A 12,929-nucleotide genomic window follows, 5' to 3' on the forward strand; every position below is an offset into this window, starting at 1 on the left:
AAGAAACAATTTTAGGGGCTTCCCTGGTGGCGCAGTGGTTGTGAGTCCGCCTGCCGATGCAAAGGACGCGGGTTCGTGCCCCGGTCCGGGAGGATCCCACATGTCGCGGAGCGGCTGGGCCCGTGAACCATGGCCGCTGAGCCTGCGCGTCCGGAGCCTGTGCTCCGCGGCGGGAGAGGCCACAGAGGTGAGGGGCCGCGTACCGCAAAAAAAAAAAAAAAAAAAAAAAAAAAAAAAAAGAAAGAAATAATTTTAGGTATATATTATTAACTCACCCCAATCTTATCTATAGCTCCAGTGCTGTACAATGGTTATAAGAGTTCAGACTCTATTCTGAAGGCATTATAAGAGGATAAACCAAAAATTTTATGTAACGGTTATCATAATTCTGTTGTTGGTATTTCTGTTCTAACTGCATAAATATTTGCTAATGCATATATGGTATATAACAACTTTCATTTAACCACCATACAGAATAAACTGTAATACTCCGTTACCTGCTCTTTCTGATTAAGAGGGAGTTCAGTGAATCTCTCTGTCTTCTGGGGAGCTCAACAAGTTTTTATTTCTGGCAGTTCATTAACATTACTCAATCTTTGGATGGCAAGGATAGAGACTATTGTCTCTAGGCTATAAATGGGGATGTGGAATCAGAAAAACTTAGAGCTATAAGGAACTTTAAAGCTTGGCTAATTGGACCCTTTATTTTACAAATGAGAAAAGTGAAACCAAGAGAAGGCAAAAGACAGAAATTTGGAGATCGTCCGGACAAGAGCGGGAATAAAACACTAGGCCACTTGATCCCCCAGCTTATTTCCCAACAGAAACCCCTGATAGATTTCCCTCTTGGTGCCCAATATTTAAGATGAGCTAGATAAGAAAAGCCAGGTTTGTTTAGGGTTTACCCATGTGAAAGGATTCCTGCCTCTTCCCATCCCCAGTCTAGGGTCTAAATTAAACTCAACTATAGAATCTAAGACACTTGTCCAAAACGAGAGTTCTTTTTTTTTAATTAATTTTTTTGGAGTATAGTTGCTTTACAATGTTGTGTTAGTTTCTGCTGTATGGCAAAGTGAATCAGCTGTATGTGTGTGTGTATATATATAAATATGTGTGTGTGTGTGCATATATATATATATATATCCCCTCTTTTTTGGATTTCCTTCCCATTTAGGTCACCACACAACATTGAGTAGTGTTCACTCTGATTAGTTATCTATTTTATACATAGTAGTGTGTATATGTCAATCCCAGTCTCCCAACTCATACCCCCTTCCCCCCTTGGTATCCATATGTTTGGTAGGCGTAGAGTGAGAGTTCTTAAATGAACAGAGATGCAAGACCCCTTCTTAACTTTGACAATGAAGTGTGGTTGAAATGAGGGGCAACATCTCTCAGTGAGGCCCCTTTTAGTCATTGATACTCACTTCATAACACTGTTCAGGGAGTTTGCTTACAAACTAGCTCATATTAGAAAGTTAAACAGCCCTAGGTGTAATCCATAGAGCAAGGAAAAAAGGAATGAAGGTGCGTGTGTGTGTGTGTGTGTGTGTGTGTGTGTGTGTGAGAGAGAGAGAGAGAGAGAGAGAGAGAGAGAGAGAGAGGAGAAACTCCAGACTGGTGCCAATCTACTAAGGAATGATGTTATTATTATGGGTGGAAGGAGCAGGTTAAGGAAGGAAAGTCAGAAAGAACATGGTTGCCAAGGACTGTTATCAATTAGCATTCTAGAAACCACAGCCATACTTTTCTTTGGGGAGACTATAAAATGAGACCATAAAGATTCATTGAGCCAACAAGGCTTTGCTTGCATATTGGTGCCGGCAGTAGGGAATAAGGATCAAGAGGCTCACAAAGGGATCCAGACGTCTGCTTTATTGGAGTGGAAAAACCATCATAGTAATTTCCACAATATATCTGGCAGGACAAGGTGTCATGGAAGCCAACTAAACTGGCTGAGAGTAGCCATAAGCTTCATAAAGAGAGAGAGAGTTTTAATTCAAGAGGTGTTGCTTAGTTGTGAAAGAAGCGGGCCAGCCCTAAATCATAGGCTCACATCTCAGTCTGATGGAAATGTCAATCCTGGGTTCTCTTGTTTTCTGAGAAAGAAGGTCCCACCTTTGGAGAAACAAGCTATTGAACATCTCCCTGTTCCTTTTTGTTGGTTCCATAAATTCTTTGTGCCGCTCTAGAAGGCAATAACATTTTTGGCCTGCCTCTTTGTGGCCTAAATAATGCATAGGTCAAATCTTGTAACCCCAAAATACTACTGAGATTTGGCCATAATGGTCAAGGAGTTGGGCCTAAAAGCTTAGCAAGTGTTGGGAACAAAGAACAAGGTCAAGTTAAAAGCAGGGCCCTCTCCCAGGGAGTAAGTGGAAGCTGACAGTCTAGACTAGGAACCAGCAAAATTTTTCTATAAAGGATCAGGTAGTAAATATTTTAGACTTGCAGGCCATAGAGTCCTAGTCACAGCTACTCTTCTGCCATTGTAGAGCAAAGGCAACCATAGACAATACATAAATAAATGTGTGTGCCCATGTTCCAATAAAACTTTATTTATGGGCAGCGAAACTTGAATTTCATATAATTTCCATACCATTCTTTTGTAAAATTTATTTCCAACCATTTAAAATTTAAAACCATTCTTAGCTCATGTGCCATACAAAAATAGACAACAGATTTGGCCCATAGGCTATAGTTGCAGACTCATCTAATGTGGTCTGATAGATGTATGATGAGAGCCATGTATGTAACTTAAAATTTTCTAGTAACCCCATGTCAGAACTAGAAAGAAACAGGTGAAATTAATTTTAATAATATATTTTATTTAAGCCAATATATCCAAAATATTATCATTTCAATGTTATCAATATAAACATTACCAATGAGATATTTTACTTCCCCTTTTTTCATACTAAGTTTCCAAAATCTGGGGTGTGTTCTACACTTATAGCATATCTCGATTCATTCTAGCCATATTCTAAGAGCTCAATAGCTACATATGGCTGGAGGATACCATGTTGGACAGTGCATGTCTTGAACAGTGTTTTCAAACTTTAGCTTGCATCAGAATCACCTGGAGAGCTGTTAAAATACAGATTTCTGGGCCCTATCCCCAGAGCTTCTCATTTAGTAGATTTGGGGAAGGCCCCCAAACTTGAATTTCTAACAAGTTGCTAGGTGGCGTTGATGTTGTTGGTCTGGGGACCACACTTTGAGAACAAATTGTCTAGAAGCTGATCAGTAGGGGAGAGTAGAGAAGCATTAGGAGCCAGATATATGTAAAAACAAGAGGTAAAAAATGAACACTAAACAACAATGAGGTACCACTACACACTAAAATGGCCAGAATTCAAAACACTGACACCACCAAATGCTGGCAAGGATGTGGAGCAACAGGAACTTACATTCATTGCTGGTGGGAATGCAAAATGATACAGCCATTTTGGAAGACAGTTTGGCAGTTTCTTACAAAACTAAACATACGTTTACTATGCAATTCAGCAGTCATGCTCCTTGGTATCTAATTTTGTAGGTGTCCTAGGAAAGGACAGGCTGGAGAACTCTGCCTAATTAGGGGTCAGCTCAGAATCTGAGCAGGTTTTAAAGCTTTTGCAATGGAACAACTATTTCCAGGCTCTAATATAGAAATTCGGCTGCTGAAAGATTGCAAAACGGAGGTGGGCTGTGTGTTTTCAGGAAGATTCTATAAATCCAGAATCTACTTCCCACCTTAAGGGTACAAAATCATTCAAATTGAAAACCACATCTTTTGAGGAATGTCCTTTAATTTTTTACCTTTTAGAAGGAAGCTTGCTTGCAGCAGTATATCACAACACAAAGCTTTAATGGAACTTTAAAAATGGACCTCTAGTAAGTTCTCAAACTCTGTGGTCTAAATTAAAACTCTGGATATTAATCAAAAAAAAAAAAGAAGAAGAAGAAACTGTTTTCCAGTCCCTTGGTGTCAAAAGACCTTTCATTCGATAGCCAGGGGATCCCTCAAATTCAAGAGAATTTTAAAGGCCTAAAGGAAATTTATAAAGACATCTTTTTAAAAATGTCTTTTTCTGATGGCACTCGTTTATGAATCTTTTCTAACCTCCGGTTCCAATCAAACACTGAGAAATAGCAACTCAGTTTTGGAGAGCCATGTAACAGGTATTCAGAACATTTCAATTTACAATGAAAACCCTAGTTCCATGCCTAATTCATAGCTTAAATATCAAATATACCCCCATTAGAATCCATCCAAGAAATAAATGCGATACTTAGAAAAAGATCAGAATATTAAAAGATGAAAGAGAACGTTAATTCTGACCTTTGAAGGGATAAGAGAAGTATTTGCCATATGAAATGCACATTAATGTTATCTTTGATAAATATCAACTCAAGTACCTCCCCCCACTCCTAGTAGAAACATTTACTCAGCAAAGATAAATGCATGAATTTTTCAGGGTCTCATCTCAAACTAAGTAGAAACCTACAAGTTTCCTGGAGCACAGATTAAGAGAGAATGACCTAGAACCCCATCTAACCGGAAGGGGAAAAGCAGAAACAAGCTTACTACCTACCAAGGAAGAAGCTCTAAAAATAATGCTAGAGATCCAGAAAAACACTAATTTGAGTATACGAAAAAGGAAACGTAGTTTTAAATAGCTCTAATAAAGAGCATTTTGTAAGCCTCCCAACAAGCTATTAGAGGTTGAGAAATAGTATCTAGCAGCCCAGTTAATTTCAAAAGGTATAATTTGAGGAGTTTAGTCCCTCAAATCAGAGAAGCCTGTGAAGAATTGCGTGGTTGAAATCACAGCAGGTTTGCAGCCCATTTGAATCGTTGGACCCGAGTCCATTGAGAAGCTGGAAAACTCATTTAATACAGATGTGAGCATATATAACAATTCTGCAGCGATTTAATTATATACTGACTTGAAATTATATGACGGCTTTCTATGGAGGATTAATTCAGAGTTCTCTCTTTGGCACTGAGGTTGTGCCACTAATACACCTTGAATTTTCAAAAATAAGCACTTGGGGACTTCCCTGGTGGTCCAGTGGTTAAGAATCTGCCTTCCAATGCAGGAGATGAGGGTTTGATCCCTGGTCGGGGAACTAAGATCCCACATGCCGTGGGGTAGCTAAGCCCACGCGCCCCAAGGAAAGATCCTGCACCAGCACAACTAAGACCTAATGCAGCCAAAAATAAATAAATAAATAAATATTGTAAGAATAAGTGCTTGATTTGAACTGAAAGTTTTTCTCAGGAGAATAATGAAATACTATTTATTACTCAAAACATTTCTACAGGGCAGGCTGATTTTTTTTTTTAATGAAACCAACAATTTATTTTTGTTACAAAACAGAAGGTTTAAATATTTGTGAAAGTATAAAAAGGGCTTCACTAATGTAACTGAAGAGTACCACATTGTATGTTGTCTTCCAGAGTTGCAAGAAGAAGAAGAAGGAGAAGGAGAAGGAGAAGAAGAAATTAACCTTTAAATATATTTTGGAGGAGAAAGTCTGCATTCTGCAATACGTTTTCAGGATGGAATACGTTTAAATTGTTCTTAAAGAATGTTCTTAAATATCTTTTTTTTTTTTTTTTTTTTGTGGTATGCGGGCCTCCCTCTGTTGTGGCCTCTCCCATTGCGGAGCACAGGCTCCGGACGCGCAGGCCCAGCGGCCATGGCTTACGGGCCCAGCAGCTCCGCGGCACGTGCGATCCTCCCAGACCGGGGCGCGGACCCGGTTCCCTTGCATCGGCAGGCGGACGCGCAACCACTGCGCCACCAGGGAAGCCCCTTAAATATCTTTTTTTAAAACACCAATCATAAATTCAGATTCACTTACTTACCCCAAAAATAGCAAGAAAAAATGAATTTATTACTTGAGGGCACCATAATTCTGAGCTGGATCAAAGTTACTGAAATGTGGTCATCTTACGTAAAGATCTTCCCTGGTTGCTCCTATATAGGAACATTCAATAAATGGAGACAGGTCACCATTTCCCCCAAAACTTTAAATTCAGATGAAGGCAGAGAACACATAAAACAATTATTTGAGTATTTCTAACCCCTTCTCATTTTAGTCTGAGGTTTGTATATATCTTTAGGTAATATTGTGAAACCAATCCCATCTACCTCTCAGCATACCCATTCAGAATGAGATCTTCCAAAAAACAAATACAAGAGCTGAAAGAAAGAACTAACTACACACTGAATACTTGTTCTGCTCCATAACCAAAATGTTCCCTTTACTAATGTATTCACTTGAGTTTCAATGGAGTGTTACATTTTCCTGTAATATTCATTTTCAAAACAAACCATATCAATACTAAACAAGACAGTACAACCTCAAAAATGAGCAAAGGACTTAAATATTTTTCCAAAGAACGTACACAAATGGTCAAGAAGCATGTGAAAAGATGCTTAACATCATTAGTCATAAGGGAAATGCAAATCAAAACCAAAATAAGATACATTACACCTTCTAGAATGGCTATTATTTAAAAAAAAAAAAGGAAAATAACAAGTGTTGGTGAGAATGTGGATAAATTGGGATCCTGGTGCATTGTTGTGGGAATGTAAAATGGTGCGGCTGCTGTGGGAAAGTTTCCTGTGGAAAATGTTAAACAGAATTACCATATGACCCAACAATTCCACTCTTAGGTATTTGTATATCCAAAAGAATTGAAAAAGGGAATCAAATAGATATTTGTACACTAATGTTCATAACAGCATTATTCATAACAATGAAAAGGTGAAAACAATCCAAGTGTCCATCAGCTGATGAATGGACAAAATGTTGTATACACATAAAATGGAATACTATTCAGCCATAAAATGGAGTGAAGTTCTGACACGTACAACAACATGGATGAACCTTGACATTATGTTAATAAGACAGTCACAAAAGGACAAATATTGTATGACTCCACTTATATGAGGTACCTAGAATAGGCAAGTTCATAATGACGGAAAGTAGAATAAAGGTTCCCAGAGAGTGGAGGGAAGGGGAAATAGGAGTTATTTTTTTATTGGGTACAAAGTTTCTGTTTGGGATAATGAAAAATTTCTGGAAATGGATAGTGATGATGGTTGTACGACATTGTGAGTGTACTTAATGCCACTGAATTTTACACTCGAAGGTGGTTAAAATGCTAAATCTTATGTATATCTTATTACAATAAAAAAGATACATAAGGGTGTTATGGGAGAGAGAGAAAAGACGGTACGCTCTGTGAATGGCAGGTTGGAATATGCTCCACATCAGCAACTTTAAGGGTGAGGTAGGGAAAGAAATGTAATTGGTACGGCCACGTCACCTAAACAGCTTTCTTAACTCAAAGCTGAGTAGAGAATCCGAAATAACTCTCAGAATAATATGGGCCAATAAAACGTGTCTCCCTATCCTATTTCCATTTGTGCTGGAGTTAAAAAGAACATCTTCCGCTTAATTGAGCACTTCTCAAATTTTTATTTTAAACATACGTGCCCTAAAGGTGGCTACTGTGTTTACTTTGATCGTCTTCAGTATTTCAACGCACACAAAATTGTTTAGCATTGTCTGGGGACAAAACCTTGATATATCACATCCCCAAATGGGACCGCCGATGTGAACGGCCTGTCTGGTACAGGTCAGAGTAAACTTTGTTCAGGAGTTCCATTAGCACCAAGATGCCTTCACCCCCACCGAAGTGTGGGGCCTAGGACAGAGAAAAGCTCTCTTCCCCCTCGGAAGGGGCTCTCTCAACAACACCCAACTCCGTAACTGCTTCCTCACGCTCCGTTAACCGGGCCCAAGTCTATCACTCTCCAGGTGGCTCCAAAGGATTCTGGGAGTTAGGGGCGGGACCAGGGGCAAAAAAGAAATGTTCGCCCAAGGTGAGCAGCCGATAGGTTTAGGATTATCGGCTGGTTGCTGAGCGATTTCTCAAATCTTCCAACAAGCTCCATCACTTCTCCCACCGGGTAGGCCCGCGCTCCTTCTCCTCCTTCCACGCTCCGCCCCCTCGGCTGCCCTATTAGCCAATCAGCGGTGGGTGCTTGACGGGCCGGGCCAATCCCGAACACATTTACTTTGAGCGGGAAAGTCTCAGAAGCTCCCGGAGAGCGAGGTCGCCTAACTGTCGGTTCTTGGCCTTGTCTCTGGGTGGGAGAATGGTAACAGGCCCCGGAGGCGGCCGCCCATTGGCCGGGCAGCGGGCCAATGAGGGGTGCGAAGAGGGGGGCGGCCCTGCCATAGGGGGCGGGGCGAGGCGGGCCGGTGCCGGGTCGCGTGCCGGTCGCGAGCCGGTGTAGACAATGTAACGGCCTTTCGCCCCAGCTCCTCCTTCCCTGCTCCGGTCCCCGCACCCACAGACCGGCTCCAGGCAGCGCTGGGGGCGGTGGCGGCGGGGTGCGGGCTGAGGGAGCCGGGCCTCGACGCCCCCCCTCACCCCCATACCCCAGGAGCTGTGCCTAGTCCAGGAGGGGCTGGGGGGGCACCATGGAGGTGAGCGGCGGAGACGCCCGTCCGCCCTCTTACCTCCCAGGCCTTAGGGAGGGACCTGAGGTAACCGGCGGGGACGGTCCGGGTCCGGGTGTTGGCCGGGCTTGGAGGACGGCGACGGTGAGGAGACACTGAGGAGCGGGCGCGTCCCTGGATGCGGGTCTCTGAGGCGGCCGGGCCGGGCGGGAGAGGCCGGGTCACCAGCTAGGAGCCCCGACGGGGCGCCCGGGCCGCGCCGCGGAGGGGAGCGGGGGGGGGCGCGGCGGTCTGTCGGGCCGGGGCCTGGGGGCACGGTGCGGGCTGACAGGACGGGCGGCCGGGCTGGGGCGGGAGGTGACGGCCCGCGACGCCCGCGCTGCCGCCGCCTCCTCCACGTTGGGCCGCGGCGGCGCTGAGGCGGAGGCCGGCGACGAGGGCCCGTCGGGCGGGCGAGGGCCGCGCCTCGGGGTCGGGCCGGAAGGTGGAGAGGGAAGCCGGGGGGCGGAAGCTCGGGGCCCCCAAATGAGTGTCCTGGGAACTGATTCCGGGTGGAGCTGGGCGCACAGCCGACGTGGAGCCGTCGTCCGGCCATGTCGGTCCTGGCTCTAACCTGCGTGATGTCTCTCTCCTGTTTCCTATCCCCGTTTCGTGCAGCCGAAAGTCGCGTTACGTGGAGGTGCGAATCGCTACTGGAACCTCAGTGCCGATGCCAGCAGTCGGCTAACAGATGTCTTCAACAGCGTGATGTTGACTGGCTCCCCTTCCTTCTATGATTGCTACAAATCGCAGGTCAGTTACTCGGCTCTGCCTTTGTTAGAGGATTTTTTTTCTCCAACAAATCCAGCACCACCCCACCCCCACCCCCCAGGCCATTCACATAGGTGTTTAAATTGCATCATGTTTAGGACCAGACACCCGGTAACAATATTTTTTTATATAAATTTATTTATTTTTGGCTGCGTTGGGTCTTCGTTGCTGCGCGCGGGCTTACTCTTGCGGCAGTGGGGTCTATTCTTCGTTGCGGTGGCTTCTCTCGTTGCCGAGCACGGGCTCTAGACCCGGGGGCTTCAGTAGTTGTGGCACACAGTCTCAGTAGTTGTGGTGCACGGGCTTAGTTGCCCCGCGGCATGTGGGATCTTCCCGGAAGGAGGGCTCGAACCGGTGTCCCCTGCATTGGCAGATGGATTCTTTTTTTTTTTTTTTTTTTTTTTTTGTGGTACGCGGGCCTCCCTCTGTTGTGGCCTCTCCCGTTGCGGAGCACAGGCTCCGGACGCGCAGGCTCAGCGGCCATGGCTCACGGGCCCAGCCGCTCCGCGGTCCTGGTGCATTGTTGTGGGAATGTAAAATGGTGCGGCTGCTGTGGGAAAGTTTCCTGTGGAAAATGTTAAACAGAATTACCATATGACCCAACAATTCCACTCTTAGGTATTTGTATATCCAAAAGAATTGAAAAAGGGAATCAAATAGATATTTGTACACTAATGTTCATAACAGCATTATTCATAACAATGAAAAGGTGAAAACAATCCAAGTGTCCATCAGCTGATGAATGGACAAAATGTTGTATACACATAAAATGGAATACTATTCAGCCATAAAATGGAGTGAAGTTCTGACACGTACAACAACATGGATGAACCTTGACATTATGTTAATAAGACAGTCACAAAAGGACAAATATTGTATGACTCCACTTATATGAGGTACCTAGAATAGGCAAGTTCATAATGACGGAAAGTAGAATAAAGGTTCCCAGAGAGTGGAGGGAAGGGGAAATAGGAGTTATTTTTTTATTGGGTACAAAGTTTCTGTTTGGGATAATGAAAAATTTCTGGAAATGGATAGTGATGATGGTTGTACGACATTGTGAGTGTACTTAATGCCACTGAATTTTACACTCGAAGGTGGTTAAAATGCTAAATCTTATGTATATCTTATTACAATAAAAAAGATACATAAGGGTGTTATGGGAGAGAGAGAAAAGACGGTACGCTCTGTGAATGGCAGGTTGGAATATGCTCCACATCAGCAACTTTAAGGGTGAGGTAGGGAAAGAAATGTAATTGGTACGGCCACGTCACCTAAACAGCTTTCTTAACTCAAAGCTGAGTAGAGAATCCGAAATAACTCTCAGAATAATATGGGCCAATAAAACGTGTCTCCCTATCCTATTTCCATTTGTGCTGGAGTTAAAAAGAACATCTTCCGCTTAATTGAGCACTTCTCAAATTTTTATTTTAAACATACGTGCCCTAAAGGTGGCTACTGTGTTTACTTTGATCGTCTTCAGTATTTCAACGCACACAAAATTGTTTAGCATTGTCTGGGGACAAAACCTTGATATATCACATCCCCAAATGGGACCGCCGATGTGAACGGCCTGTCTGGTACAGGTCAGAGTAAACTTTGTTCAGGAGTTCCATTAGCACCAAGATGCCTTCACCCCCACCGAAGTGTGGGGCCTAGGACAGAGAAAAGCTCTCTTCCCCCTCGGAAGGGGCTCTCTCAACAACACCCAACTCCGTAACTGCTTCCTCACGCTCCGTTAACCGGGCCCAAGTCTATCACTCTCCAGGTGGCTCCAAAGGATTCTGGGAGTTAGGGGCGGGACCAGGGGCAAAAAAGAAATGTTCGCCCAAGGTGAGCAGCCGATAGGTTTAGGATTATCGGCTGGTTGCTGAGCGATTTCTCAAATCTTCCAACAAGCTCCATCACTTCTCCCACCGGGTAGGCCCGCGCTCCTTCTCCTCCTTCCACGCTCCGCCCCCTCGGCTGCCCTATTAGCCAATCAGCGGTGGGTGCTTGACGGGCCGGGCCAATCCCGAACACATTTACTTTGAGCGGGAAAGTCTCAGAAGCTCCCGGAGAGCGAGGTCGCCTAACTGTCGGTTCTTGGCCTTGTCTCTGGGTGGGAGAATGGTAACAGGCCCCGGAGGCGGCCGCCCATTGGCCGGGCAGCGGGCCAATGAGGGGTGCGAAGAGGGGGGCGGCCCTGCCATAGGGGGCGGGGCGAGGCGGGCCGGTGCCGGGTCGCGTGCCGGTCGCGAGCCGGTGTAGACAATGTAACGGCCTTTCGCCCCAGCTCCTCCTTCCCTGCTCCGGTCCCCGCACCCACAGACCGGCTCCAGGCAGCGCTGGGGGCGGTGGCGGCGGGGTGCGGGCTGAGGGAGCCGGGCCTCGACGCCCCCCCTCACCCCCATACCCCAGGAGCTGTGCCTAGTCCAGGAGGGGCTGGGGGGGCACCATGGAGGTGGGCGGCGGAGACGCCCGTCCGCCCTCTTACCTCCCAGGCCTTAGGGAGGGACCTGAGGTAACCGGCGGGGACGGTCCGGGTCCGGGTGTTGGCCGGGCTTGGAGGACGGCGACGGTGAGGAGACACTGAGGAGCGGGCGCGTCCCTGGATGCGGGTCTCTGAGGCGGCCGGGCCGGGCGGGAGAGGCCGGGTCACCAGCTAGGAGCCCCGACGGGGCGCCCGGGCCGCGCCGCGGAGGGGAGCGGGGGGGGGCGCGGCGGTCTGTCGGGCCGGGGCCTGGGGGCACGGTGCGGGCTGACAGGACGGGCGGCCGGGCTGGGGCGGGAGGTGACGGCCCGCGACGCCCGCGCTGCCGCCGCCTCCTCCACGTTGGGCCGCGGCGGCGCTGAGGCGGAGGCCGGCGACGAGGGCCCGTCGGGCGGGCGAGGGCCGCGCCTCGGGGTCGGGCCGGAAGGTGGAGAGGGAAGCCGGGGGGCGGAAGCTCGGGGCCCCCAAATGAGTGTCCTGGGAACTGATTCCGGGTGGAGCTGGGCGCACAGCCGACGTGGAGCCGTCGTCCGGCCATGTCGGTCCTGGCTCTAACCTGCGTGATGTCTCTCTCCTGTTTCCTATCCCCGTTTCGTGCAGCCGAAAGTCGCGTTACGTGGAGGTGCGAATCGCTACTGGAACCTCAGTGCCGATGCCAGCAGTCGGCTAACAGATGTCTTCAACAGCGTGATGTTGACTGGCTCCCCTTCCTTCTATGATTGCTACAAATCGCAGGTCAGTTACTCGGCTCTGCCTTTGTTAGAGGATTTTTTTTCTCCAACAAATCCAGCACCACCCCACCCCCACCCCCCAGGCCATTCACATAGGTGTTTAAATTGCATCATGTTTAGGACCAGACACCCGGTAACAATATTTTTTTATATAAATTTATTTATTTTTGGCTGCGTTGGGTCTTCGTTGCTGCGCGCGGGCTTACTCTTGCGGCAGTGGGGTCTATTCTTCGTTGCGGTGCGGGGCCTTCTCGTTGCGGTGGCTTCTCTCGTTGCCGAGCACGGGCTCTAGACCCGGGGGCTTCAGTAGTTGTGGCACACAGTCTCAGTAGTTGTGGTGCACGGGCTTAGTTGCCCCGCGGCATGTGGGGTCTTCCCGGAAGGAGGGCTCGAACCGGTGTCCCCTGCATTGGCAGATGGATTCTTTTTTTTTTTTTTTTTTTTTT

General features: G+C 46.8%; 1 protein-coding gene across 1 annotated transcript in view; it reads left to right on the forward strand.

The window, feature by feature from the left end:
• Positions 1 to 8,490: 8,490 nt before the first annotated feature.
• Positions 8,491 to 12,929, forward strand: part of MEIOC (meiosis specific with coiled-coil domain) — a 19,501-nt gene continuing 15,062 nt past the window's right edge. Inside the window, exons 1-3 of the mRNA XM_024130185.1 lie at positions 8,491 to 8,556; positions 9,127 to 9,261; positions 12,353 to 12,487. Of these exons, the coding sequence (XP_023985953.1) occupies positions 8,491 to 8,556; positions 9,127 to 9,261; positions 12,353 to 12,487 (336 nt within the window). The remainder of the gene's footprint in view (positions 8,557 to 9,126; positions 9,262 to 12,352; positions 12,488 to 12,929) is intronic.

Source organism: Physeter macrocephalus, chromosome 14, assembly GCF_002837175.3.
Source record: "Physeter macrocephalus isolate SW-GA chromosome 14, ASM283717v5, whole genome shotgun sequence".
Classification (NCBI taxonomy): domain Eukaryota; kingdom Metazoa; phylum Chordata; class Mammalia; order Artiodactyla; family Physeteridae; genus Physeter; species Physeter macrocephalus.